Raw genomic sequence first — 22,344 nt, 5'->3', positions numbered from 1 at the left:
TGTTGGTTTGCAGTATGTGAGCTTATAAAACCGGGAAACTCAAGTGTATTTAACGACTGCCTCCTAGGTACCAGACATTTACATAAAGGGGAGGAATCTCTTTGGGAAATGGATTTTTCTTTTGAATGGTGAAATTGATCCTTCCCCGAGGACTTGCAGTTTTCTTTGCGTTTGAGGTGCAGTTGTTGGGGAGACTAAACCCAAGCGCCAGGTCACACTAGGCGATAAGTAAGGTATTTTTTCTAAGAATCACTTTGACCTTCTCAAGATGGCTCCAAATTCTTCACTACAGACACCACTCTCGCTCCATGACTTCCTCTATGGCCTCCACTTCCTGCCCAAAGACCCAACTTCTGTCCGAAGTTGTGACGGAACGTATGCCGTGATAATGAGTTTTTTCTCTGGTGGGAGTTTTTACAGGGGTATAAAATAAAATGAATTTAGTTTATTTGGAGATTTTCCCGTTATCTAAGGTTCCCAGTTTCCCTTTCAGTGTCAAGAAAACGGGCTTTTGATAAGGCGCGCGCCGCGGGCAGCTTCTGCCTCAGCGGGTCTTCGGCGGCCGCGGGAAGACCCGAGAGTCATTAGAAGCGCAAGATGGCGACTGCGGCCGCAACCTCGGCTTCAGAACCCGAGGCTGAGTCCAAGGCTGGGCCCAAGGCTGACGGAGAGGAGGATGAGGTTAAGGCGGCCAGGACAAGAAGGAAGGTGTTATCGCGGGCCGTGGCCGCTGCGACATACAAGACCATGGGGCCAGGGTGGGATCAGCAGGAGGAAGGCGTGAGCGAGAGCGATGGGGATGAGTACGCCATGGCTTCCTCCGCGGAGAGTTCCCCCGGGGAGTACGAGTGGGAATATGACGAAGAGGAGGAGAAGAACCAGCTGGAGATTGAGAGACTGGAGGAGCAGGTGGGCCCGGGGGTGGGCAGCGGGCACCTTCCAGTCTTTCAGGTTCTCAGGTCCCCGTGTCCTGGCCCGCCTCCTTAATCCTCGGCGGCCATAAAGCCGCCAAGGCTGCAAACCCCTTTTTCATGACCGTAGCTCCTGTCATTTGAGTGCTTACTGCGTGCCCGGTGCTTTGCAAATGTTATCCCATTGAATCCTCGCCACCACCCTGTGATGGAAGCTCTGTTATCTATCCCCATTTTACTGGAGGAAACTGAGGCTTGTGGAGGAAAGTCTCTTGTTCAAGATAATACTTCCTGCAAGTCAGGCCTCATACTTTGATCCCATTCCAGAACTCGCCCTCTTAGCCACACGTCCAACAGTAGAAATACACTCATTCACAAGAGAGTGTTATCTTGTTATGTAGAAAGGACGGCGGTGAGGAAACTTGTGGTAGGAAAAATATTGACAACGATGGTGATATTAGAAATGGAAAGGTTTGCTGGTTCTGGAGGTTAAGGCCTCAGTTCTAGCTGTTCCACCTTTGTATGTGCTTGCGAGAATTTCTTAATTTCTCTGATCCTCTCGGCTTCCTCATCTGCAGATTGGGAGCAACAATGTCTGCATAATATAATTGTTGTAACAGTAACTATAGCCCAGTGCCTAGCATCTGGTCATAAGATGGCCTCTCATTTGTAACCTTACGAAGTGGTGATATCTACTGTATGATCCAGGATCTCAGTAGGAAATAGGTGGCACATTTAGATTAGGATGATCTGAGAGAAAGTAAAGGTGTGGGTAGGGAAATCAGGAGTGAAGGGTTAGTATCCCATGGCTAGTAACTCCAGAACCTGGTGTCCGTCTTTGGGCCTGAAGGGGTGAAGGGAGTGATCTGAGTTGTGTGGAGAGGGCACCTGAGACCTGCTGTTAACTTTGTTCAAGGGATGCAGCCCCAGTTTCCTGTCAAGGATTGGGGTGGGGGAAGAAATACCTTGACCTCCCTTTCTTCCTTCCACCAAACTTCTGCTGGTGCCTTCTGCTGGGCAGACCCATCTGGAAGCTGGAGAGCCAGAAAACCTGCCACAAACCTGCCAGAAATCACCAAGGGTGGGATGGAGTTTAGAATGTGACCACACAGTATGGGACCTGGCAAGTGATGAAGGCCCTCTGGCCTTATGCTGTTTGTCCTGGGGTCTAGAAATGGACTTTTCTAATTTCTCCAAGCCTCCCACCCACCTCATCTGGTCCCACAGCTGCTACTTCCTGCCGTAGCTGCTCTTATGGTAGAGCATCATGATGAATCGCTTCCAAATAAGTCTGGGAGAAACTTATATGGGATCTATAATTGGGGACACAGGGCAGGGAGGAGAGGGTAGAGTGTGTTTGGAGGGGGCAAACAGAAGAGATGGAGCACATTCTCTTTTTTTTTGAGACAGAGTCTCGCCCTGTCACCCAGGCTGGAGTGCAGTGGCACCATCTCGTTTCGCTGCAAACTCTGCCTCCCTGGTTGAAGCGATTCTCCTGCCTCAGCCTTCCCAGTAGCTGGGATCCAGGCATACCCCATTGTGCCCGGCTAATTTCTGTATTTTTAGTAGAGGTGGCGTTTTACCATGTTGGCTGGGCTTCTCTTGAATTCCTGACCTCAGGTGATCCACCCACCTTGGCCTCCCATAGTGCTGGGATTACAGGCCTGAGCCACTATGCCTGGCCCACATTCTCTTTTTACAGATGAAGAAACAGAGGTTCAGAACAAATGATGAAATGATTTGCTTTAAGTCATTCATAGTGGGATTTACACTGAAAATGTGGACTAGATGCCACACTGGATGTGAAATTACTCAGTGAATGTGAAGTTGCTAATCTAGTTTACTCACTAAACGTTGCTGAGTGTCAGTTTCCTTATAATACTCCCTCTGGCACTGATATTTTTGTTACATTATGAGATAGTGATGTCATCCATAGGTATAGCTTGTCCCACCCATTACATTTGATTGACAGAGGAACCAGTTGGGGTTGGCAAGTAGTTACCGTTTCTACTTTTTATAAATAAGTGTACTGAAGCTAATTTACTCTTATTCAGCAAGTACAGTGTGACACTGGGTACCAGATTGACTGTGTCCCTGCCCTTGTTGATATCAATTCTTCAGACTGCTAGTCCTGGGCCTTTCGATGAGGCTATTCTGTGAGGTGGGGGAAAGAGAGGTTTGGGACCAGAGAGGTTAAGTCCTTGATGAGGGTACACAGCTTGCTAAGGATCAAGAAAGGGGAGAGCGGAGGTCTCCTGGCCACTAGTACCCTGCAGTTGCCTGTCCTGCCACAAATCACCAAGGGTGGGATGGAGTTTAGAATGTGACCACAACAGTATGGGACCTGGCAAGTGATGAAGGCCCTCTGGCCTTATGCTGTTTGTCCTGGGGTCTAGAAATGGACTTTTCTAATTTCTCCAAGCCTCCCACCCACCTCATCTGGTCCCACAGCTGCTACTTCCTGCTGTAGCTGCTCTTATGGTAGAGCATCATGATGAATCGCTTCCAAGTAAGTCTGGGAGAAACTTGGCCTCGCCATATTTGAGAGTTCTGGTTCTCATCCCTGAGTGTTTCTGAGAGAGCGTCTCACTCTTGCCCAGGCTGGAGTAGTGGCGTGATCATGGCTCACTGCAGCTGGGACCACCCAGGCTCAAGTGATCCTCCCAGCTCATCCTTCAAAGTAGCTCGGACTACAGGCATGAGCCCCCACGCCTGGCTAATTAAAATTTTTTTTTGTAGAGATAGATTCTTACTATGTTGCTCAGGTAGATGTTGAATTCCTGAGCTCAAGTCATCCTCCTGCCTCAATGTCCCAAAGTTCTTGGATCACAGGCGTAAGCTACCACACGTGGCCACGATTATATTTTATGGAAGTTGGCAGTTTGCTATGGTATCTGTGTAACAAAAGCAAATATTTTCCATTATTTGTGTTTGTGTGCTGAAACTAAAAGTGGCACTTCATGGTCGCTTCAGCAGATTTGTCAGTGCAGCAGTACAGAGACTGTGGCTTTGCAACCCTGTGTGATCCCCAGCCTTCCATTGAGTAGTGGAAAGGCCTTGTACAAGTTATTTCAGCTCGCAGAGCCTTGGGTGTCCCAGTTAGTAAAATGAAGGTTGTAATAGTGCTTTCCTCACAGGGCTGTTGTGGGGTGTGGCACAATGTGGGTAAAGCTCCTGGCACGGTTTGGCACATGATAGTTGCTGTTCCATTCTCCCTTCCCTGCCTTTCCCTTGATCGCACCAGTTGTTTTCTTTCCATCAGACCTCTCTTATTTCTCCCCCTTTCTAGTACAGGTAGGTGTAACACTTTCTTCACATTGCTAGGGAGTTCAATCAGTTAACGTATCATTTGTGATTGGTTAAGTTTCCTTTAAAGCATCTATGTTATTAATCCCAGCTACTCAGGAGGCTGAGGCAGGAGAATCACTTGAACCTGGGAGGCAGAGGTTGCAGTGAACTGAGATCACACCACTGCACTCCAGCCTGGGTGACAGTACAAGACTCCATCTCAAAAAAAAAAAAAAGTCATTAATGATGTTCTAAGACCAGAATAGACCAGCATATTTATCATTTATCAGTATAGGTTGAACTATGTAGAAATAGCTCTTTTAAATGCATTTCAGTATGTATTTAATATATGTACTTTCAGAGTATTTATCCTTATATAGTATCTTCATCATTTAACCGTAAAAATCAGAAGTTTAGGCTGGGCGCGGTGGCTCAAGCCTGTAATCCCAGCACTTTGGGAGGCCGAGACGGGCGGATCACGAGGTCAGGAGATCGAGACCATCGTGGCTAACACGGTGAAACCCCGTCTCTACTAAAAAATACAAAAAACTAGCCAGGCGTGGTGGCGGGCGCCTGTACTCCCAGCTACTCGGGAGGCTGAGGCAGGAGAATGGTGTAAACCCAGGAGGCGGAGCTTGCAGTGAGCTGAGATCCGGCCACTGCACTCCAGCCTGGGTGACAGAGCAAGACTCCGTCTCAAAAAAAAAAAAAAAAAAAAAAAAAATCAGAAGTTTACACCAAAAACCACACCTTAAAGGCAGCTTCTTGACTTTAGCGACTTTTACACCTTTTTCTTCTGCTGATGTACACATGGTATTCATGTGAGCGGTGCTTGCATACATAGATATTCGTGACACTGACTGGCAAGTGCTCTCCCACTCCTGTTTGTGCTCCACAAGCACCTCTAGTGAGTTCAGAGTGGTGATGTGGCGCGGAGAGCCTTGAATGTTCTTTAATGAAGAAAGTATATCCTTCTCAAACTTCATTTCTCAAATATCCCAAACTGCGGTTTCTTTGTGTGACACCCTTGATACATGATTTTGAAACATCAGTGTGTCATGGTAGCCCATTTAAGAACCAGAGCTTTAGCCCAGCTCTTTCATGGTACAAATGAGGAAACAGAACAAGTGAGGATTAGAACACTTGTGTCCTGATCTGGTCCAGTGCTTTTCAGCTATCATGTGATCATCGGATGAGTTCAGTTTGTCAGGTTTTAGGAGTCATAAGCAGGAGAACATTGCTAAAAGTCTTAAGATTTAAAAATGAGAGTTCTTATCTGTAATTGATTATTATCTTTGGCATGTAATTTGATAAATACAAAGCAGTTCACATCATGTACAAGAGTTTCTCACCAGATGCAGTGGCTCACACCTGTAATCCTAGCACTTTGAGAGGCTGAGGCAGGATGATCCCTTGAGCCCAGTAGTTTGAGACCAGACTGGGCAAGATGGTGAGACCCCCCTCTTTACAAATAATAAATTTAAAAAATGTAGCCGGGTGTGGTGGCGTGTGCTTGTAGTAGCAGCTACTCGAGAGGCTGAGGCGGGAGGATCACTTGAGCCCAGGGATTTGAGACTGCAGTGATTGGTGATTGTGCCACAGCACTCCAGCCTGGGGAAGAGTGAGACCCTGTCTCAAAAAAAAAAAAAAAAGAGTTTCTCAAAGTCACTATTTTTCAACCTGGGGGTCACAATTGTAGGTCATAAATTTATTTTAGCTGAAACAGCCATTGCCACCTGAGCCATAATGTTTTTCATCTGCATGGGTCTGTTTTGGGCTCTCCAGTTTGTCTGTCCTGTGCCATTTCCACTGATTAACTCATTGCTAAGGCTTGCTGTCTGGTAAGACAAATCTTCCTACCTGATTTTTTTTTTTCTTTCCCTGCAGGGTGTTTTGGCTCTTTCATATAAATTTTAGGATGATTTTGTCAAGGTCTATGAAAAACCCTGTTGGTTTTTTTATTTGAATTGCATTGAATTTATGGATTATTTAGGAGAGAATTGATGTCTTTGCCATAATGATTATTCTAACCCAGAAAATGCATATAACTCCATTTGTCTAGGTATTGAATATTCTTTCCATTTTTGAGACATGGTCTCGCTCTGTTGCCCGGGCTGGAGTGCAGTGGCATGATCTCAGCGCACTGCAACCTCCACCTGCTGGGCTTAAGCGATCTTCTCACCTCAGCCTGTTGAGTAGCTGGGACCACAGGCATGTGCTACCACTCAGCTAATTTTTTACAATTTTTGTAGAGACAGAGTTTTGCCGTGTTGCCCAGGCTGGTCTCGAACTCCTGGACTCAAGTGATCTGCCCACCTTGGCCTCCCAGAGTGCTGGGATTACAGGCGTGAGCCACCGCACCCAGCCAAGTCTTTCATATCTTTCAATCAAGTTTAAAAACATTTTGCCATACAGGTCTCACACATCTTTTGTTAGATGTGTTTCTAGGTACTTCATGGTGTTCGATGTTTATGCTATTCTATTTAAAATTGCATTTTAAAGCTTGCTGGTTTATAGAAATGTAATTTTTTTATTGTAAAAAACACATAACGTAAAATTTGCTATGTTATTCTTAAGTGTACAGTTCAGTAGTGTTAAGTATAGTCAAATTATTCTGAAGCAGATCTCCAAAGTTTTCATTTGCATAGATGCAACTCTGTACCCATTAAACAGCTCTCCTTCCCCATTCCTTCCCAATCCCCTGGTAACTACCATTCTAGTTTTCTGTCTGTATGAATTTGACTAGATACTTCATATAAGTGGAATCATACAGTATTTGTCTCTTTGTATGTAATTGATTTTTATACATTGTTCTTGTTGCTTGTCACCTTGCTAATCTTGTTTATTATTTCCAAATGATTTGTTTGTAGATGAGTTTTAGTTTACTATACAGTGATATCATCTGACTATAATTACAGTTCTCATTCTTTTCTCTCTTTATATCCGTTTCTTTTCCTTGTCTCATTGTTCCAACCCCAGACCTCCAGTACAGGGTTAAATAGAGGGTGATACTGGGTAGCTTTTTGTGTTTTTAAAAAGGAATTTTAATATATTATCATTAGGAGTCATATTTATTGTAGATTTTTAAAATCAGGTTGAGGAAGTGCCTTTCTGTTCCTAGTTTGCCAGTTCTTAATTTTGACTCATGAATGGATGTTTTAATCACATGCGTTTTCTTCATTGAGATAATCATATTTTTTTTCATCAAATTTGATGGTGGAAAAAATCATACTGGATGATTTTGTAGTGTGAAAACACCCTTGCATTCCTGGGATAGAGCCAATTTGGTCATTATGTATTGTTCTCTTTATACATTTCTGATTTTTTATTTTATTTTATTTATTTTTTATTTTTTATTTTATTTATTATTGTTATTATTTTTTGAGATGGAGTCTCGCTCTGTCGCTCAGGCTAGAGCGCCATGGTGTGATCTCAGCTCACTGCAACCTCCACCTCTCAGGTTCAAGTGATTCTCCTGCCTCAGCCTCCCGAGTAGCTGGGACTACAGGCACCCGCCACCACACGCAGCTAATTTTTATATTTTTAATAGAGACAGGGTTTCACCATGTTGGCCAGGATGGTCTCAATCTCTTGACCTCGTGATCTGCCTGCCTCGGCCTCCCAAAGTGCTGGAATTACAGGTGTGAGCCACTGCGCCTGGCCATATTTCTGATTTTTTAATATTTTATTTAGGATTTTTGTGTTAGTGCTCTTGAGTGAGATTGACCTGTAATTTATTGAATTCTGTGTGCCAGGTAGGTAAAGAATGTAACCAAGTCAAGGCATAAGACATACAAGGTACTTATCTCATGAAGCCTTTAGGTGATGATGGAAATAAACAAGATGATGAGATGGAAAACAGCTTGCAGCAGGTAGGGGGCTACTTAAGAAAGAGTGGCTTAAGTGAGCACCCCTCTGGGGAAGTGAAGTTTATACCTGAAGTATGAGAAGGAGTGGCTAGGCAGAGAGAAGGGGAGAGATCCTTCTGGGCTGAAGGAGCAGCAGGTGCCCAGCCCTGAGGTTGGAGAGACGTTGGAATGTTTGAGTTACATGAAGCTGGCTGCCATGTTGAGAGGCCAGTGGTTTGAGATGTAGTTGGAGAGATGAGCCCAGCATGCTGGGATTGAACATGAGGCAGGGATTTGCACATTGTTCCTAGGATACTGGCAAGCCATGGAAGGGTTTTACTATTGTAATTAGTAGAGAAAGATAATGAGTTCTTGTTTAAAATCTAAATGCTTGAAGAAAACCCTGTAATCCTTCATATTAGTGTTCTCTGAATGGTTGGTCCTTCTCCCCACTCCATTTAAAGGTTCACTGGCTACTTCATTGTTAAAATTTTTATCCTGAAGTTCAAGTAATCATATTCATTGGTTATCTTTCTGTATTTTAATTAAATAGGTAGTACCTGGATTATTATGGTATGTTGTCAGATGGTAGAGTGTAATTTGAATGAAGTATAGGTAATCTTTTATCTCTGGAGAGGGAAATATACCTAAAATGTGGCAGATGTTGGAAGAGTAGATACTAATGAAGTCTTGGTGTACAGACTTAAATTATCCCTATATCCCAACTTGCACAAGAGCTTTTTAAACAATTCAACTTTTTATTTTGAGATAATTGCAGATTTCCATGCACTTGTAAAAAATAATACAGAGATTTTTGGTGTACTTTTTACCCTAAGTTTCCCTGAATGATAACACTTTGCAAAACTATAATATAATATGTAATAACCTGGATATTGACATTGATACAGTCAAGATACAGATCAGTTCTATCACCATAAGGATCCTTGATGTTGCCCTGAAATTTTTCTCTTGTCCTAATAACATTTTGTGATGTTACATTTACATTTCACATTTAAGTGTGATCCATTTTGAGTTATTTCTGTAAGGTGTGAAGTTTAGGTCAAGGTGTATTTGTTTTGCCTATGGATATCCATTTGCTCCAGCATCATTTTTTGAAAAGGCCTTTTTTTCCCTCTGTTGCATTGCTTTTGTCAAAAATTATTTGGGCATACTTGTGTGAGTCTTACTGGGTTCTCTTCTCTTCATTCATCTATGTATCTTTCTGCCATTCTCACACCGCCTTGATCATTGTAGCTATATGGTAGGTTTTAGTATCAATCAGGTAGGGTGATTACTCCCATCTTATTCTTTTCAAGATTATTTTTAGCTATTCTGGGGCCTCTGCCATCCTATATACATTTTAGAATAAGCTTGTCCAAGTCTACAAAAAACCTTGTTGGGATTTTAATTGGCATTTCAGTAAGCCTGTAAGTCAGTTTAGGGAGAATTTACTTCTTGACTATGTTGAGTTTTTCAATCCCTGAACATGAAATGTTTATTTTTTTAGGTCTTTGATTTCTTTCCTTAGCATTTTGTAATTTTCAGCATACAGATTTTGTAAACTTTTTAAATTTACACCTAATTATTTAGGTTTTTTGGAGTGATTGTAAATGATGTTATGTCTTTAAATTTGGTTTCCGCATGTTCATTTTTTTGTTTTTGTTTTTTGTATGTTTATCTTGTATTCTGTGACCTTGCTCAGTTCATTATTTTTGGGTTTTTTTGTTTGTTTGTTTGTTTTAATTGGTTCCTTAAGATTGTCTACCTAGACAGCCATATCATCTACAAATCAGGACAGTTTTATTTTTTTCCAAGCTATGTACCTTTTATTTCTTTTCTTTGTCTTATTGAACAGGTTAGGACTTATAGGACTTTATTGGAAAAGAGTGGTGAGAGCAGACATCCTTGCCTTCTTCTTGATTTCAGGAGGAAAGCATTCAATCTTTTACCATTAGGAATGATGTTAAGGTAACCCTATAGCCCAGCTTATGGGATAGATTTTTTTTTTTTTTTTTTTTTTTTTTTTTTTTGAGACGGAGTCTTGCTCTGTGGCCCAGGCTGGAGTGCAGTGGCCGGATCTCAGCTCACTGCAAGCTCCGCCTCCCGGGTTTACGCCATTCTCCTGCCTCAGCCTCCCGAGTAGCTGGGACTACAGGCTAGCTGGGACTACAGGCGCCCGCTACCTCACCCGGCTACTTTTTTTTGTATTTTTTTTTTTTTTTTTTTTTTTAGTAGAGACGGGGTTTCACCGTGTTAGCCAGGCTGGTCTCGATCTCCTGACATCGCGATCCGCCCGTCTCGGCCTCCCAAAGTGCTGGGATTACAGGCTTGAGCCACCGCGCCCGGCCCGGGATAGATTTTTTATAGATGCTCTTTATCAGGTTGAGTTTGTTTCCCTCTATTCCTAACTTGCTGAGTGTTTTTACCGTGAATCGTTGTTGGATTTTGTCACATGCATTTTCTGCATCTGTTGATACCATGAGTTTTCTTCTTTAGCCTTTTGATATACTGGATTACAGTAATTGATTTTTAAATGTTAAATTAGCCTTGCATACCTGGAATAAATGCCACTTGCTCATGGTGTATAATTTTTCTTATACACTGAATTTAGTTCTTTAAATTTTCCTCTGTACTGTTTTAGTAGCATCCTACTTATTTTGATTTGTTTCAATTTTATTTTCATTCACTTTTTTTAATTTGTAAATTTTCTTGGAGACTTCCTCTTTGACCTGTAGATTATTTAGAAGTGTATTGCTTAATTTTCAAGTGTTCAGAGATTTTCTTACTGTTAGTGGTTTCTAATTGGATTTCATTGTGGGCAGAAAACATACTCTGTATGGTTTTCATTTCTCTTAAGTTTGTTGAGGTTTGTTGTATGGCCAAGGACATGGCTTCAGTGAATGTTCTATAAGTACTTGAGAAAAATATATATTCTGTATTATTGGGTGGGCTGTTCTATATATTAATTAGATCATGTTCATTGATGGCGTTGTTGAGTTCTTCTATAACCCTGTTCTGCCTAGTTTTAAAAAAAAACAATTTTCTCTCTTTTCAAAAACTTAAAATTTTAAAAATTTTATTTTGTCTTTCTCATTTTCTTTTTCTTTTATTCATCTTGTTTTTGACCAGGTTCATCATATTCAAGTGTCTAGTAGTTTTATCAGTTGCTGAAAAGAGATATGTTAAAGTTCCCAAATGTGATTGCTGCTATGTCTCTTCTTTCAGCTCTGTAATAGTTTTTGCTTCATGAATTTTGAGGCGCTCTTTGGTTCCTACACATTTAGGATTGTTATGTCTTTCTGGTAGATTGATCCATTTATTATTATGTGTCATTATATAATATAATCCTTTTTATCTCTAGTAATTTTCTTTGCTTTGAAGTCTACGTCATGTGATATTAATATATCCGCTTCAACTTTTTAATTAATGCTTGCATGTTGTCTTTTTCTGTCCTTTTCCTTTCAACCAGTTTACCTGTGTCTTGGAATTTGAAGTGAGTTTCTTGTACTCACCATATAGTTGGGTTGTGTTTTTATCCACTCTACCATTATCTACCTTTTAATTAGCATATATGCACCATTCACATTTAAGGCAATTGTTGGTTTATTCAGATCAGAGCCTGCCATTTTACTCTTTTCTGTTTATTTTCTTTTTCATTCTTCTGTTTCTCCTTTCTTGCCTTCCCGTGGATTATTTGAATATTTTTTAGATTTTCATCTGGATTTATTTATTTATTTTTTTGAGATGGAGTCTTGCTTTGTCACCCAGGGTGGAGTGCAATGGCACAGTCTTGGCTCACTGCAACCTCCGCCTCCTGGGTTCAAGCGATTCTCCTGCCTCAGCCTCCCCAGTAGCTGGGACTACAGGCATGTGCCACCACACCCAGCTAATTTTTTGTATTTTTTTGGTAGAGATGGGGTTTCACCATGTTGGCCAGGCTGGTCTTGAACTCCTGACCTCGTGATCTGCCCACTTCAGCCTCCCAAAGTGCTGGGATTACAGGTGTGAGCCACCACGCCTGGCCATCTTGATTTATTTAAAGTGATTTTAGTGTAATTGCTTTGAATAGTTTTCTCAGTGGTTGCTTTGGGTATTAAAATATACAGAGTTGACTTACATGGTATCAGTGTTTTACCACTTGAATGAAGTGTGGAAATCTTCCATTTCAGTTCTCTTTCCATCGCCACTTTTAAATAATACTGTGTTGGGTATCAGAAGTTCTTACAATGTTTGTTTCATTACATACGATTTAGAAAGCTCATGAAGAGAGGAGGATAATCTGTCATAGTTCCCGTATTTCTGCTCTTACTGTTGTTCTTTCTTCCTTTTTGATGCTCCAGGATTCCTTCTTTTAACTTTTCTGTTCGAAGAATTTCCTTTAGCTATTCTTCAAGGGTTGGTCTGCTAGTGACATTCTTTTTGTTTTTCTTTGTCTCAGATATATGGTAACTTAAAATAATTTTAGTTTGAAAAGTTTCAAATGTACAAATAAAACTTTATGTACCTGTCACTCAGCATCAACAGATACCAACCTGCTGCTACTCTTCTTTCTCTAATATGGATTTCCATCTCTTTTTTTTTTGAGATGGGGTCTTGCTCTGTCACCCAGGCCCAGAGTGCAGTGGCATGATCTCGGCTCACTGCAACCTCTGTCTCCCAGGCTCAGGTGATCCACTTCAGCCTCTGAAGTAGCTGGGACCACAGGCGCATGCCACAATGTCCGGCTAATTTTTTGTATTTTTGGTAGAGATAGGGTTTGACTATGTTGCTGAGGCTGGTCTCGAACGCCTGAGCTCAATCAGTCCACCTACCTCGGCCTCCCAAAGTGCTGGGATCACAGACGTGAGCCACCGTAACTGGCCTCCATCTTTTTTATTTAGTAAAATAAAAGAGGCCTTACAGTGTATCTCACATGTGCTGAAGGATGTTATAAAATTACCTTTTTGGTTTTTAGTTTTTCTTTTTCTTTTTTTTTTTTTTTTGAGACGGAGTCTTGCTCTGCCACCCAGGCTGGAGTGCAGTGGCCGGATCTCAGCTCACTGCAAGCTCTGCCTCCCGGGTTCACGCCATTCTCCTGTCTCAGCCTCCCGAGTAGCTGGGACTACAGGCGCCCGCCTCGTCGCCCGGCTAGTTTTTTGTATTTTCTATTAGAGACGGGGTTTCACCGTATTAGCCAGGATGGTCTCGATCTCCTGACCTCGTGATCCGCCCGTCTCGGCCTCCCAAAGTGCTGGGATTACAGGCTTGAGCCACCGCGCCTGGCCGGTTTTTAGTTTTTCTTAAAGACCAGTGTAATAGTAGAATTTTTAAAAATCTTTGGAAGACCTGGTATGAACTAGAAACAGTAGTATCCTCATTTTATAGATGAGGAAATAGAGGCTTAGGAAAGTAAATAACTTACCTGAGGTCACATACTTTTTATTTGTTTCATTAGAATGCCTCCTTTATTTCCGAGAGAACCCTGATGTCTTCTAGCAGGAACTGTAACAGATTTGAGGGAGCTTTATGTTTGTTTCAAAAGCCTCTTTTATTGTTTTGTCTTCTGCCTGTGGGTACATGCTGGGTTGCTGTTTCAGTGGTTTTCTCAGATAGCACATTTATTTTGTTTGTGGCAGGTATGTGTGTAGTTACCAGTAGTGACGAAAGCTAAGTTACTTGATGATGGCATTTTAAATTTCAACTTGTTTCTTTTCCTGTTAGTTGTCTATCAACGTCTATGACTATAACTGCCACGTGGACTTGATCAGGCTGCTCCGGCTGGAAGGGGAGCTTACCAAGGTGAGGATGGCCCGCCAGAAGATGAGTGAGATCTTTCCCTTGACTGAAGGTAAGCTTCAGCAGTCAGGCTGCTTTTAGAAACAGAAACAAGGCTTGTATATTTGTTTCAATGTTGAAAATGGGACATGCTCCTTGTAGAAAACCTGGAACATACAGTGTAGTGGAAAGAAGAAAACCCATCAGGGTTAGCTATTTTTAGTTTATTATCTTGTAGTTTTTTGCAAAATGTAGTTATGATCATATAACACGGATTTTGAATTCTGATTTTTTATAAAATCAGATTTATAACGTTATGGTAAACATTTGTAATGTAATTAAACTTGAATCCCATTTCTCTATTTCCCATTTCAGTATTTATTTAATCCATTCTCTTGAAACCAGAAAATTATAAATATATTTAAACTTTTACAGACAGTTTTTTATGTAAATGTTTCATACGTTAATTGTTCCAGAATAGTTGGGCATTTAGGTTATTTCTACTTATTTGCATATTAGAAACATAATTGCACTGAACAACTCTTTAGTTCAGTCTTCATGAATATTCATAAGTGATCTTTTGGGCAGTGCTTAGGACACTTTGGTCCTAGATCTCACTCTGCCCCTTTTCCCTTCTGCAAAGCATAACTGCCGAGTGTAGATGCTAGAGTCAGATGACCTAGATTGATTCCTGGCTACATCGTTTACTGTCTGTGTGACCTTAAGCAGATTATGTAAACATTCTGAGGCTCAGTTTTTCTAGCAGTTAAATGATGGCAACAGTAGTTTCTGCCTTGTAATGTATGACAGAATAGGATGGGCTCTTCTACCTATAATACCTAACACATGCCTGGCATGTCGTAATCCTTAAATAGATGTCATTATTTTTAGTGTTACTATCACCAGCCTTACAGAATTATGATAAAGACTGAATGAGAAAAGTGCTTTGCCAAATATGAAATGCCTAACAAGTGGAGGATATTATGATTTTAGTGATTTGATCTTATTTGGAAGCATAAAACCTCCTATGTGCTTAGTTCAGGTTTTAAGAAGTGAATTTCTGGAACAATGCCAGGTTGTGTAAGATGGATGAAACATTTGCATGCTGATGTCTCTTGGTAAAGTCCCTGCTCTCAGCCTCCCCTTTGGTATTAATGCGGGAAGTACTCTTGTCTCGTAGAGCTCTGGCTGGAGTGGCTGCACGACGAGATCAGCATGGCCCAGGACGGCCTGGACAGAGAGCATGTGTATGACCTCTTTGAGAAAGCTGTGAAGGATTACATTTGTAAGTTCCCGTGGGCTTTTTTAGGATATCTGAAAATGTCATGTAGATCAGTCTGCTGTTGAGGACTATATTATGAGATGCTGCTACCCAGAAAAGGGAACATTAGTCTCACAATTAGCAAGATTTAAGTTCAGTCGTCTTGTCATTGTCTTTGTTCTGTAATTGAGGAAGTTTAGTTTTAAAATAAAAGTGGAAGAAGCACCTGTAGTAAGGGAATGAATACGCTCACACTCAGGATGTGTTGACAGAACTTACATGGTGTTTCCTGCTGATCTTTTATACATTGAATAGGTTTTTAGAGGTTTTGGACAAGAAGCTTTAAAAAAAAAAGATGAAAACATTAAAAGAAAATCTTTTTATTTTGAAGTAATTATAGAGTCATAGGAAGTTGCAGAAATAGTACAGAGAAGTCTTGTGTACTCACTTTACCCAGTTTCCTCCAATATCTTGTTTCTGTAGTACAAAATCAAAACCAGGAAAATGACCTTGGAACAATGGGAAAAAAAGACATTTTATTACATGTGTAGATTCATCTAACCACTGCTGCAGTCCAGATACAGAGTCGTTCTGTCCCCACAGAGACCTCCCTCGCCTGCTGGTATTGACATCTTACCAGTGCAAGTGGAGTATAGAAGACTCACCTCTCTTTAAGTCTCTTTACCATCCCCTGTATATAGTATAAGTGTCTTAAATATTTTCTGTATGTGAACTGGGGACCACATCAGACAATGCTGTGGACAAAATGCTATTAAAAAGCGTTTTAAGGCTGGGCGTGGTGGCTCACACCTGCAATCTCAGAACTTTGGGAGACTGAGGCTGGTGGATCACTTGACATTGGGAGCTCAAGACCAGCCTGGCCAACATGGCAAAACCCCGTCTCTGCTAAAAATACAAAAATTAGCCAGGCATGGTGGCACGTGCTTGTAATCTCAGCTACTCAGGAGGCTGAGGCAGGAGAATTGCTTGAACTGAGGAGGTGGAGGTTGCAGTGGCTGAGGCTGTGCTACTACACTCCAGCCTGGGCAACAGAGTGAGATTCTGTCTCAGAAGAAAGCATTTTAAGGCCAGGCTTGGTGGCTTATGCCTGTAATCCCAGCAATTTGGGAGATCAAGGCAGGCAGATCACTTGAGCCCAGGAGTTTGAAATCAGCCTGCCCAGCTTGGGGAAACCCCATCTCCACTAAAAATACAATTAGCTGGGCGTGATGGCATGCAGGCCTGTAATCCCAGCTACTCAGGTGACTGAAGCATGAAAATTGCTTGAACCCAGGAGGCGGAGGTTGCATTGGACCAAGATTGTGCCACTGTACTTCAGCCTGGGCGACAAAGTAATACTCTATCTCAGAAAAAAAATTAAAAAAGGCATTTTAAAAATTTCCCCTTTCACACTGGGGGTGGTGGCTCACGCCTGTAATCCCAGAACTTTGGGAGGCTGAGGCAGGTGGATCTCGAGTTCAGGAGTTTCAGACCATCCTGGCTAACACGATGAAACCCCATCTCTACTAAAAATACAAAAAACTAACCAGGTGTGGTGGCGCACACCTGTTGTCCCAGCTACTCGGGAGGCCGAGGCAGGAGAATCTCTTGAACCCAGAAGGCGGAGGGTGCAGTGAGCCAAGATCATGCCTCTGCACTGTAGCCTGGGTGACACAATGAGACTCTGTCTCAAAAATCAAACAGACAATTTCCCCTTTCAGATTTCATATCTTCTTCCTTGTTGATTTCCCACTGGGAGCAGTCCCCCTTGTGAGAAGCATTGCTACTTACCATATAGACTGTTCTGAGATAGAGAATTTTTTGTGTATCTTTGCAAGCTAAAAAGAATTCACAATTTTTTGGTTTATGATCTGTATAATGAAAATAAGAGGTGTTTTATGAATATGTAAGTATAGTATATGTGTGTGTGTGTTTTTTCTTTTTTTTCTTTTTTTTTTTTTTGAGAGTCTCGCTCTGTCACTCAGGCTGGAGTGCAGTGGTGTGATCTCGGCTCACTGCAACCTCCCCCTCACCTGAGTTCAAGCTATTTTCCTGCCTCAGCCTCCCAAGTAGCTGGGACTATAGGCGCCTGCCACAACGTCCGGCTAATTTTTGTATTTTTAGTAGAGATGGGGTTTCACCATATTGGCCAGGCTGGTCTCTAATTCCTGACCTTGTGATCTTCCCGCCTCAGTCTCCCAAAGTGCTGGGATTATAGGCGTGAGCCACTGCACCTGGCCAAATGTATTTTTAAAAACTATACCTGTACCTCTGCTCTGTGGCCCATGAGTCTTCTTTTAGAACCACTGATAATTTTAGCAATGCATGGTGTTCCCATGATTTCTGATGATCCTGTTACCCACTTCTTTCTCTCTCACAGCCATTGTTAATAGCACCAGTTATTTTTTTCGGAGGATCTATGGTCTTCCCCAGACTGTAATGTTTTTTGGTCCTTTATGGTCATCTCTGCTGTTAGGCCTTCACTGTCATTTAGTGCTGCTGTCTGAGAACTTTTTTGGTAGGCACATTTCTTTTGTTTTGCATCAGTTTTGATATTTGGGTATTTTATATCCCAAACTAATTGAACACTTCTTATTTTTAGGTCCTAACATTTGGCTAGAGTATGGCCAGTACTCAGTTGGTGGGATTGGTCAGAAAGGTGGCCTCGAGAAAGTTCGCTCCGTGTTTGAAAGGGCTCTCTCATCTGTTGGTTTGCATATGACCAAAGGACTCGCCCTTTGGGAGGCTTACCGAGAATTTGAAAGTGCGATTGTGGAAGCTGCTCGGGTGAGTACCTGTGGTTGTCTCTGAACGGGCTGGGGCTGTCTTTGTAAGTCTCCTTGGAAGGATTATTTTGAAACACATGTCCAGGATGAATCTTGCAGTTCATATAGTTAACCAAATGGTCTGTGCCAATCCCTTAGTGGTTGGGTGATAGATAACCTGTTTTTATACCCCTTCTAGCATTTGGTACAATATGTATGGAAGAGGTCGTATATAATTTTTTAGCTTGAACTGAAAATTTGTTGAGATATTTTTTGAAGTAGAAAGAACCAGAGTTGGCCAACTGCGGTGGCTTATGCTTGTAATCCCAGCAGTTTGGGAGGCTGAGGCCAGAGGATCTCTTGAGTTCAGGAGTGCAAGACCAGCCTGGGCAATATAGTGAGACCCCATCTCTACAAAACATAAAACATTAGCTGGGTGTGATGGCATATGCCTGTGATCCTAGCTACTCAGGACTCTGAGGTGGGAGGATTGCATGAGGCTGTAGTGAGCTGTGATCACACTCCAGCCAGGGTGACAGTGAGAACCCTTCTCTAAAGAAAAAACAAAGAAAGAACCACAGTTTGTTATTTACTACTAATTTGCTTCTTTAGCCCGTAGCTGGCTTCCTTTCCCCTTTTGACCGGGAACAAACCTTTGATTCACAGCTTGAGAAAGTCCACAGTCTTTTCCGGCGACAGTTGGCGATCCCACTCTATGGTAAGAGAAACTGACATGTCAATAGCCAGCCCTCCGTGGTTTTTAAAATACTTTGGGGGAACGACATGTAGTTAGACCTTTCCCACCATCCTGTGAGGCAGGTAAAGCTTGTGTTCTTACTGTCCTTGGATATTGTCTCTTGGGATGAGGTCCTAGATAAAAACATCTTGAATGTTAGTGCTTAAGAGGGTTGTGAGGGTCAGAAGCAGGACTGGAAGCCAGACTCCCTGATTCCCAGGTGATAGCTCTTTTCTCCTTTGAGACCTAGCTGGAAAGGCAGAGATAGGGTCTCTGAAAGGAATAGTTAATGACATCTGTATTTTTGGGGGAAACGTCATTGAACAAGAGTTCCATTATAATCATTTTCTCTTCATAAGTAATCTCTTCCGTAACAACAGCAATTTTACGTGGGTTTAGATCATTCCTCTATGGGAGGGATTTGGTTCAGAAGTACAGTTGATTGGAAGTACTCATAAGTGAGTTTCGTGGGGGTTGGTAAAGAGTTTCCTTATTTGGTAAATACATTTTGGCAATCTAAGCCTTTGAGTCTTTGGAGCTGTGAGTGTGTGTGTGCTGGGAGGATTTTTCTGAGTATGGGAAGAGTTTGGCATGGCTGTTGTGTTCGTTCCCTAGACACGGGCATGTGTTGTACATACTCAGAACCTCTGGGCAACTTTACTGGAGCCCAGGTGTTATTTCTCTTCATGCTTTATTGGATTTAACACGTTATAAAGTAGTTGTCTAATCAAATGATTGAGTGTCATGCAGCAAAGGCTAGAGCTGAGCTGGCTTGCAGATTTCACTTCACCTACTAGCGTGAAACAGCCTAGCATAGTGATTAGAGTGTGAACTTGAGCCAGACTGCCTGGGTTCACAGCCTTGCTCTACCATTAACTGTAGACAAGCAGCTGAACCCTCTGCTTCAGTTTCCTCAACTGCAAAATGAGGATCACAATAGATAACTTAGTAGAGTGGAGCTGACTGAATGAGTTAATGGATGTGAAGTGTTAGAACATAGGCAACACTGGGTAAGTGTTGTTAAATTGTTGCTACTAGTGTCATTGACTGATTAATTAGCTGGGAGAGTTGCCTGGGACATTGTTTTGAGACAGATTCTGCAGACAGGTTTGGGCTCAGCAGAAATCAAAATTTGATCAGTAAGAGCTGCCATGGCCACAGATGTGGGAGGGGCTAGTGGCACCTGAGTCTCATGGTTTAATCTGTATTTGGGTTGATAAAGCCCAATGGCAACACCCACGGGGCTGAATCCATCTTTCAATAGATATGGAGGCCACATTTGCAGAGTATGAAGAATGGTCAGAAGACCCAGTACCAGAGTCGGTAATTCAGAACTATAACAAAGCACTACAGCAGCTGGAGAAATACAAACCCTATGAAGAAGCACTGGTAAGTGTTGACTTTAGTAAACCTCTCTCTACAAACCTTTCCCTGATGGATAGTTGCAAGTTAAACAGTATCTTTAAAATGTTTTGTTGTGAAATATATAGAGTGTATAAATGTATACATGCAGTTTACATACTAATAATAAAGTGAACATCCATGTACCTACCACCCAGGTTAAGAAATAGAACATTGCCAGTACCTTAGAAGTCTCCTATGTGCCCCTCTCCGATTGCCTCCTCCTCCCTCTCCCGAGAGGTAATCACTTTCCTGACTTTTGTGATAATCATTCCCTTGCTTTTCTTTATAGTTTTACAAGCTACGAAAGTATCCTTAATTAATATATTTAATTTTGCTTGCTTTTGAACTTTTATATATTGGAATCATGCTGTATATTTTATTTTCATTGAACATGCTTTTGGGTTTTACTCATGTTGCTAAGTATAGTTCCAGTGCATTTGTTTTCACTGCTGTAAAGTTGTCTGTGTACTGCAATGTATTTATCTGTGTTGCTGGATAGTTGGGTCATTTCCAGTTTTTTGCTAGGAGGAGGAGCAGTGCCACTCTGAATATTCTTGTGTGTGTCTCCTTGTACACATGAAAAAGAGTTTCTCTAGAATACTTAGGAATGACTTTCCTGGATCATAGTGTGTTGTTAAAGTGTTTTCTAGGTTATCAGTTTGCACTGCTGTGAGCATTATCTGAGAGTTCTCGTTGCTTGTGCCAATCTTGGATATTGGACATACTTAAATTCTACTTAATTTGATGAATTTGAAATTGTAGTTTTAATTTGTATTTCCCTGGTTACTAATGAAGTTGAGCATCTTTTCACGTGGATTGGCCATTCAAGTTTTTGTGCGTGTTAAAGTCTTCAGGCTGGGCACAGTGGCTTATGCCTATAATCCCAGCACTTTGGGAGGCAAAGGCGGGAGGATTGCTGGAGCCCAGGAATTTGAGATCAGCCTGGGCAACGTAGCATGACCCTGTCTCTACAGAAAAAAAAATTAGTCGGGCTTGGTGGCACGTGTCTGTGTGTCTGTAGTCCCAGCTACTCCAGAGGTGAAGCCCGGGAGGTCAAGGCTGCAGTGAGCTGTAGTCATGCCACTGCATTCTCGCCTGAGTGACAAAGCAAAACCCTGTTTCTTAAAAAAAATGTGTTTGGGCCGGGCGCGTTGTCTCACGCCTGCAATCGTAGGAGCCCGAGGCAGGTGAATCACGAGGTCAGGAGTTTGAGACCAGCCAGGCCAACATAGTGAAACCCCATCTCTACTAAAAATACAAAAAATTAGCTGGGCATGGTGGCTGGTGCCTGTAATCCCAGCTATTTGGGATGCTGAGGCAGGGGAATCGCTTGAAGCCGGGAGGTGGATGTTGCTGTGAGCTGAGATCACGCCACTGCACTCCAGCCCTAGCAACAGTGCAAGCCTCTGTCTCAAAAAAAAAAAAAAAGTCTTTGACCCATTTCCCTTTTGATGTATCTTTTTTCTAATTGATTTGTGGGAGTGCTGAGTCTTAAGTCTTATTTTAGGCTGTATGTGTTGCAGATTTTCTCCCCAGTTTGTTGTTTTTCACCTTTTTTTTTTTTTGGAGACACAGTTTTCGCTTTTTCACCCAGGCTGGAGTGAAATGGCGTGATCTCAGCTCACTGCAACTCCCCCACCCCACCCGCCCCGTTTCAAGTGATTCTCCTGCCTCAGCCTCCTGATTAGCTGGGATTATAGGCCCTCGTCACCACGCCCGGCTAATTTTTGTCTTTTTAGTAGAGATGGCGTTTCACCATGTTGGCCAGGCTGGTCTCATACTCCTGACCTCAGGTGATCCACCTGCCTCGGCCTCCCAGAGTGCTGGGATTATAGGCGGGAGCCACCGCGACGGCATTTTCACTTTTTTTTTTTTTTTTTTAATGGTGTCTTTTGATGAACAGTTCTTAGTGATAAATCCAATTAGATTAAAATTCTTACCTTTTGGTTGTGCTTTTGTTGTGCTTATTTGAAAAATATTACCTAGTTAACTCTAATTTCTTATAAAAATTTTATAGTTTTCTGTTTCATATTTAAGGCCTCATCCACCTGGAATTGATTTTTAAGTGGTATGAGACTGGGTCTGGTTTCATTTTTCCATATGGAGAACCAGTTGTTCTAGTACTGAGTTTGATTATTCCTTCCTCCCCTCACTGATGTGCAGTGGCACATCTGTCATAGATTAGCCGTCCATGTATGTGTGGGTCTTTCTCCTGGATTTTCTATTCTGTCCCACTGGCTTATGTTACACTGTTGTAATGATGAGAGTTATAATGTTTTGCTCTTGGATAGGGTGAGTCCCATCCACCTTGTTCCTCTTCAAGAGTATCTTGGCTTTTTGTTTTTTTTTAGCCTTCAATGCTTCCATCAGATTTAGA

At 42.0% G+C, this 22,344-nt stretch overlaps 1 protein-coding gene across 1 annotated transcript in view; it reads left to right on the top strand.

Moving 5' to 3' along the window:
* Positions 1-570: 570 nt before the first annotated feature.
* SART3 (spliceosome associated factor 3, U4/U6 recycling protein) overlaps positions 571-22,344 on the top strand; it is a 39,842-nt gene continuing 18,068 nt past the window's right edge. The window contains exons 1-6 of the mRNA XM_023197628.3: positions 571-909; positions 13,748-13,874; positions 14,982-15,086; positions 17,665-17,849; positions 18,494-18,545; positions 19,828-19,952. Of these exons, the coding sequence (XP_023053396.2) occupies positions 598-909; positions 13,748-13,874; positions 14,982-15,086; positions 17,665-17,849; positions 18,494-18,545; positions 19,828-19,952 (906 nt within the window). The 5' untranslated portion in view covers positions 571-597. The remainder of the gene's footprint in view (positions 910-13,747; positions 13,875-14,981; positions 15,087-17,664; positions 17,850-18,493; positions 18,546-19,827; positions 19,953-22,344) is intronic.

This window comes from Piliocolobus tephrosceles, chromosome 10 (genome assembly GCF_002776525.5).
Source record: "Piliocolobus tephrosceles isolate RC106 chromosome 10, ASM277652v3, whole genome shotgun sequence".
Taxonomy (NCBI): Eukaryota; Metazoa; Chordata; class Mammalia; order Primates; family Cercopithecidae; genus Piliocolobus; species Piliocolobus tephrosceles.
This window is presented reverse-complemented; position numbering and strand designations above follow the sequence as displayed.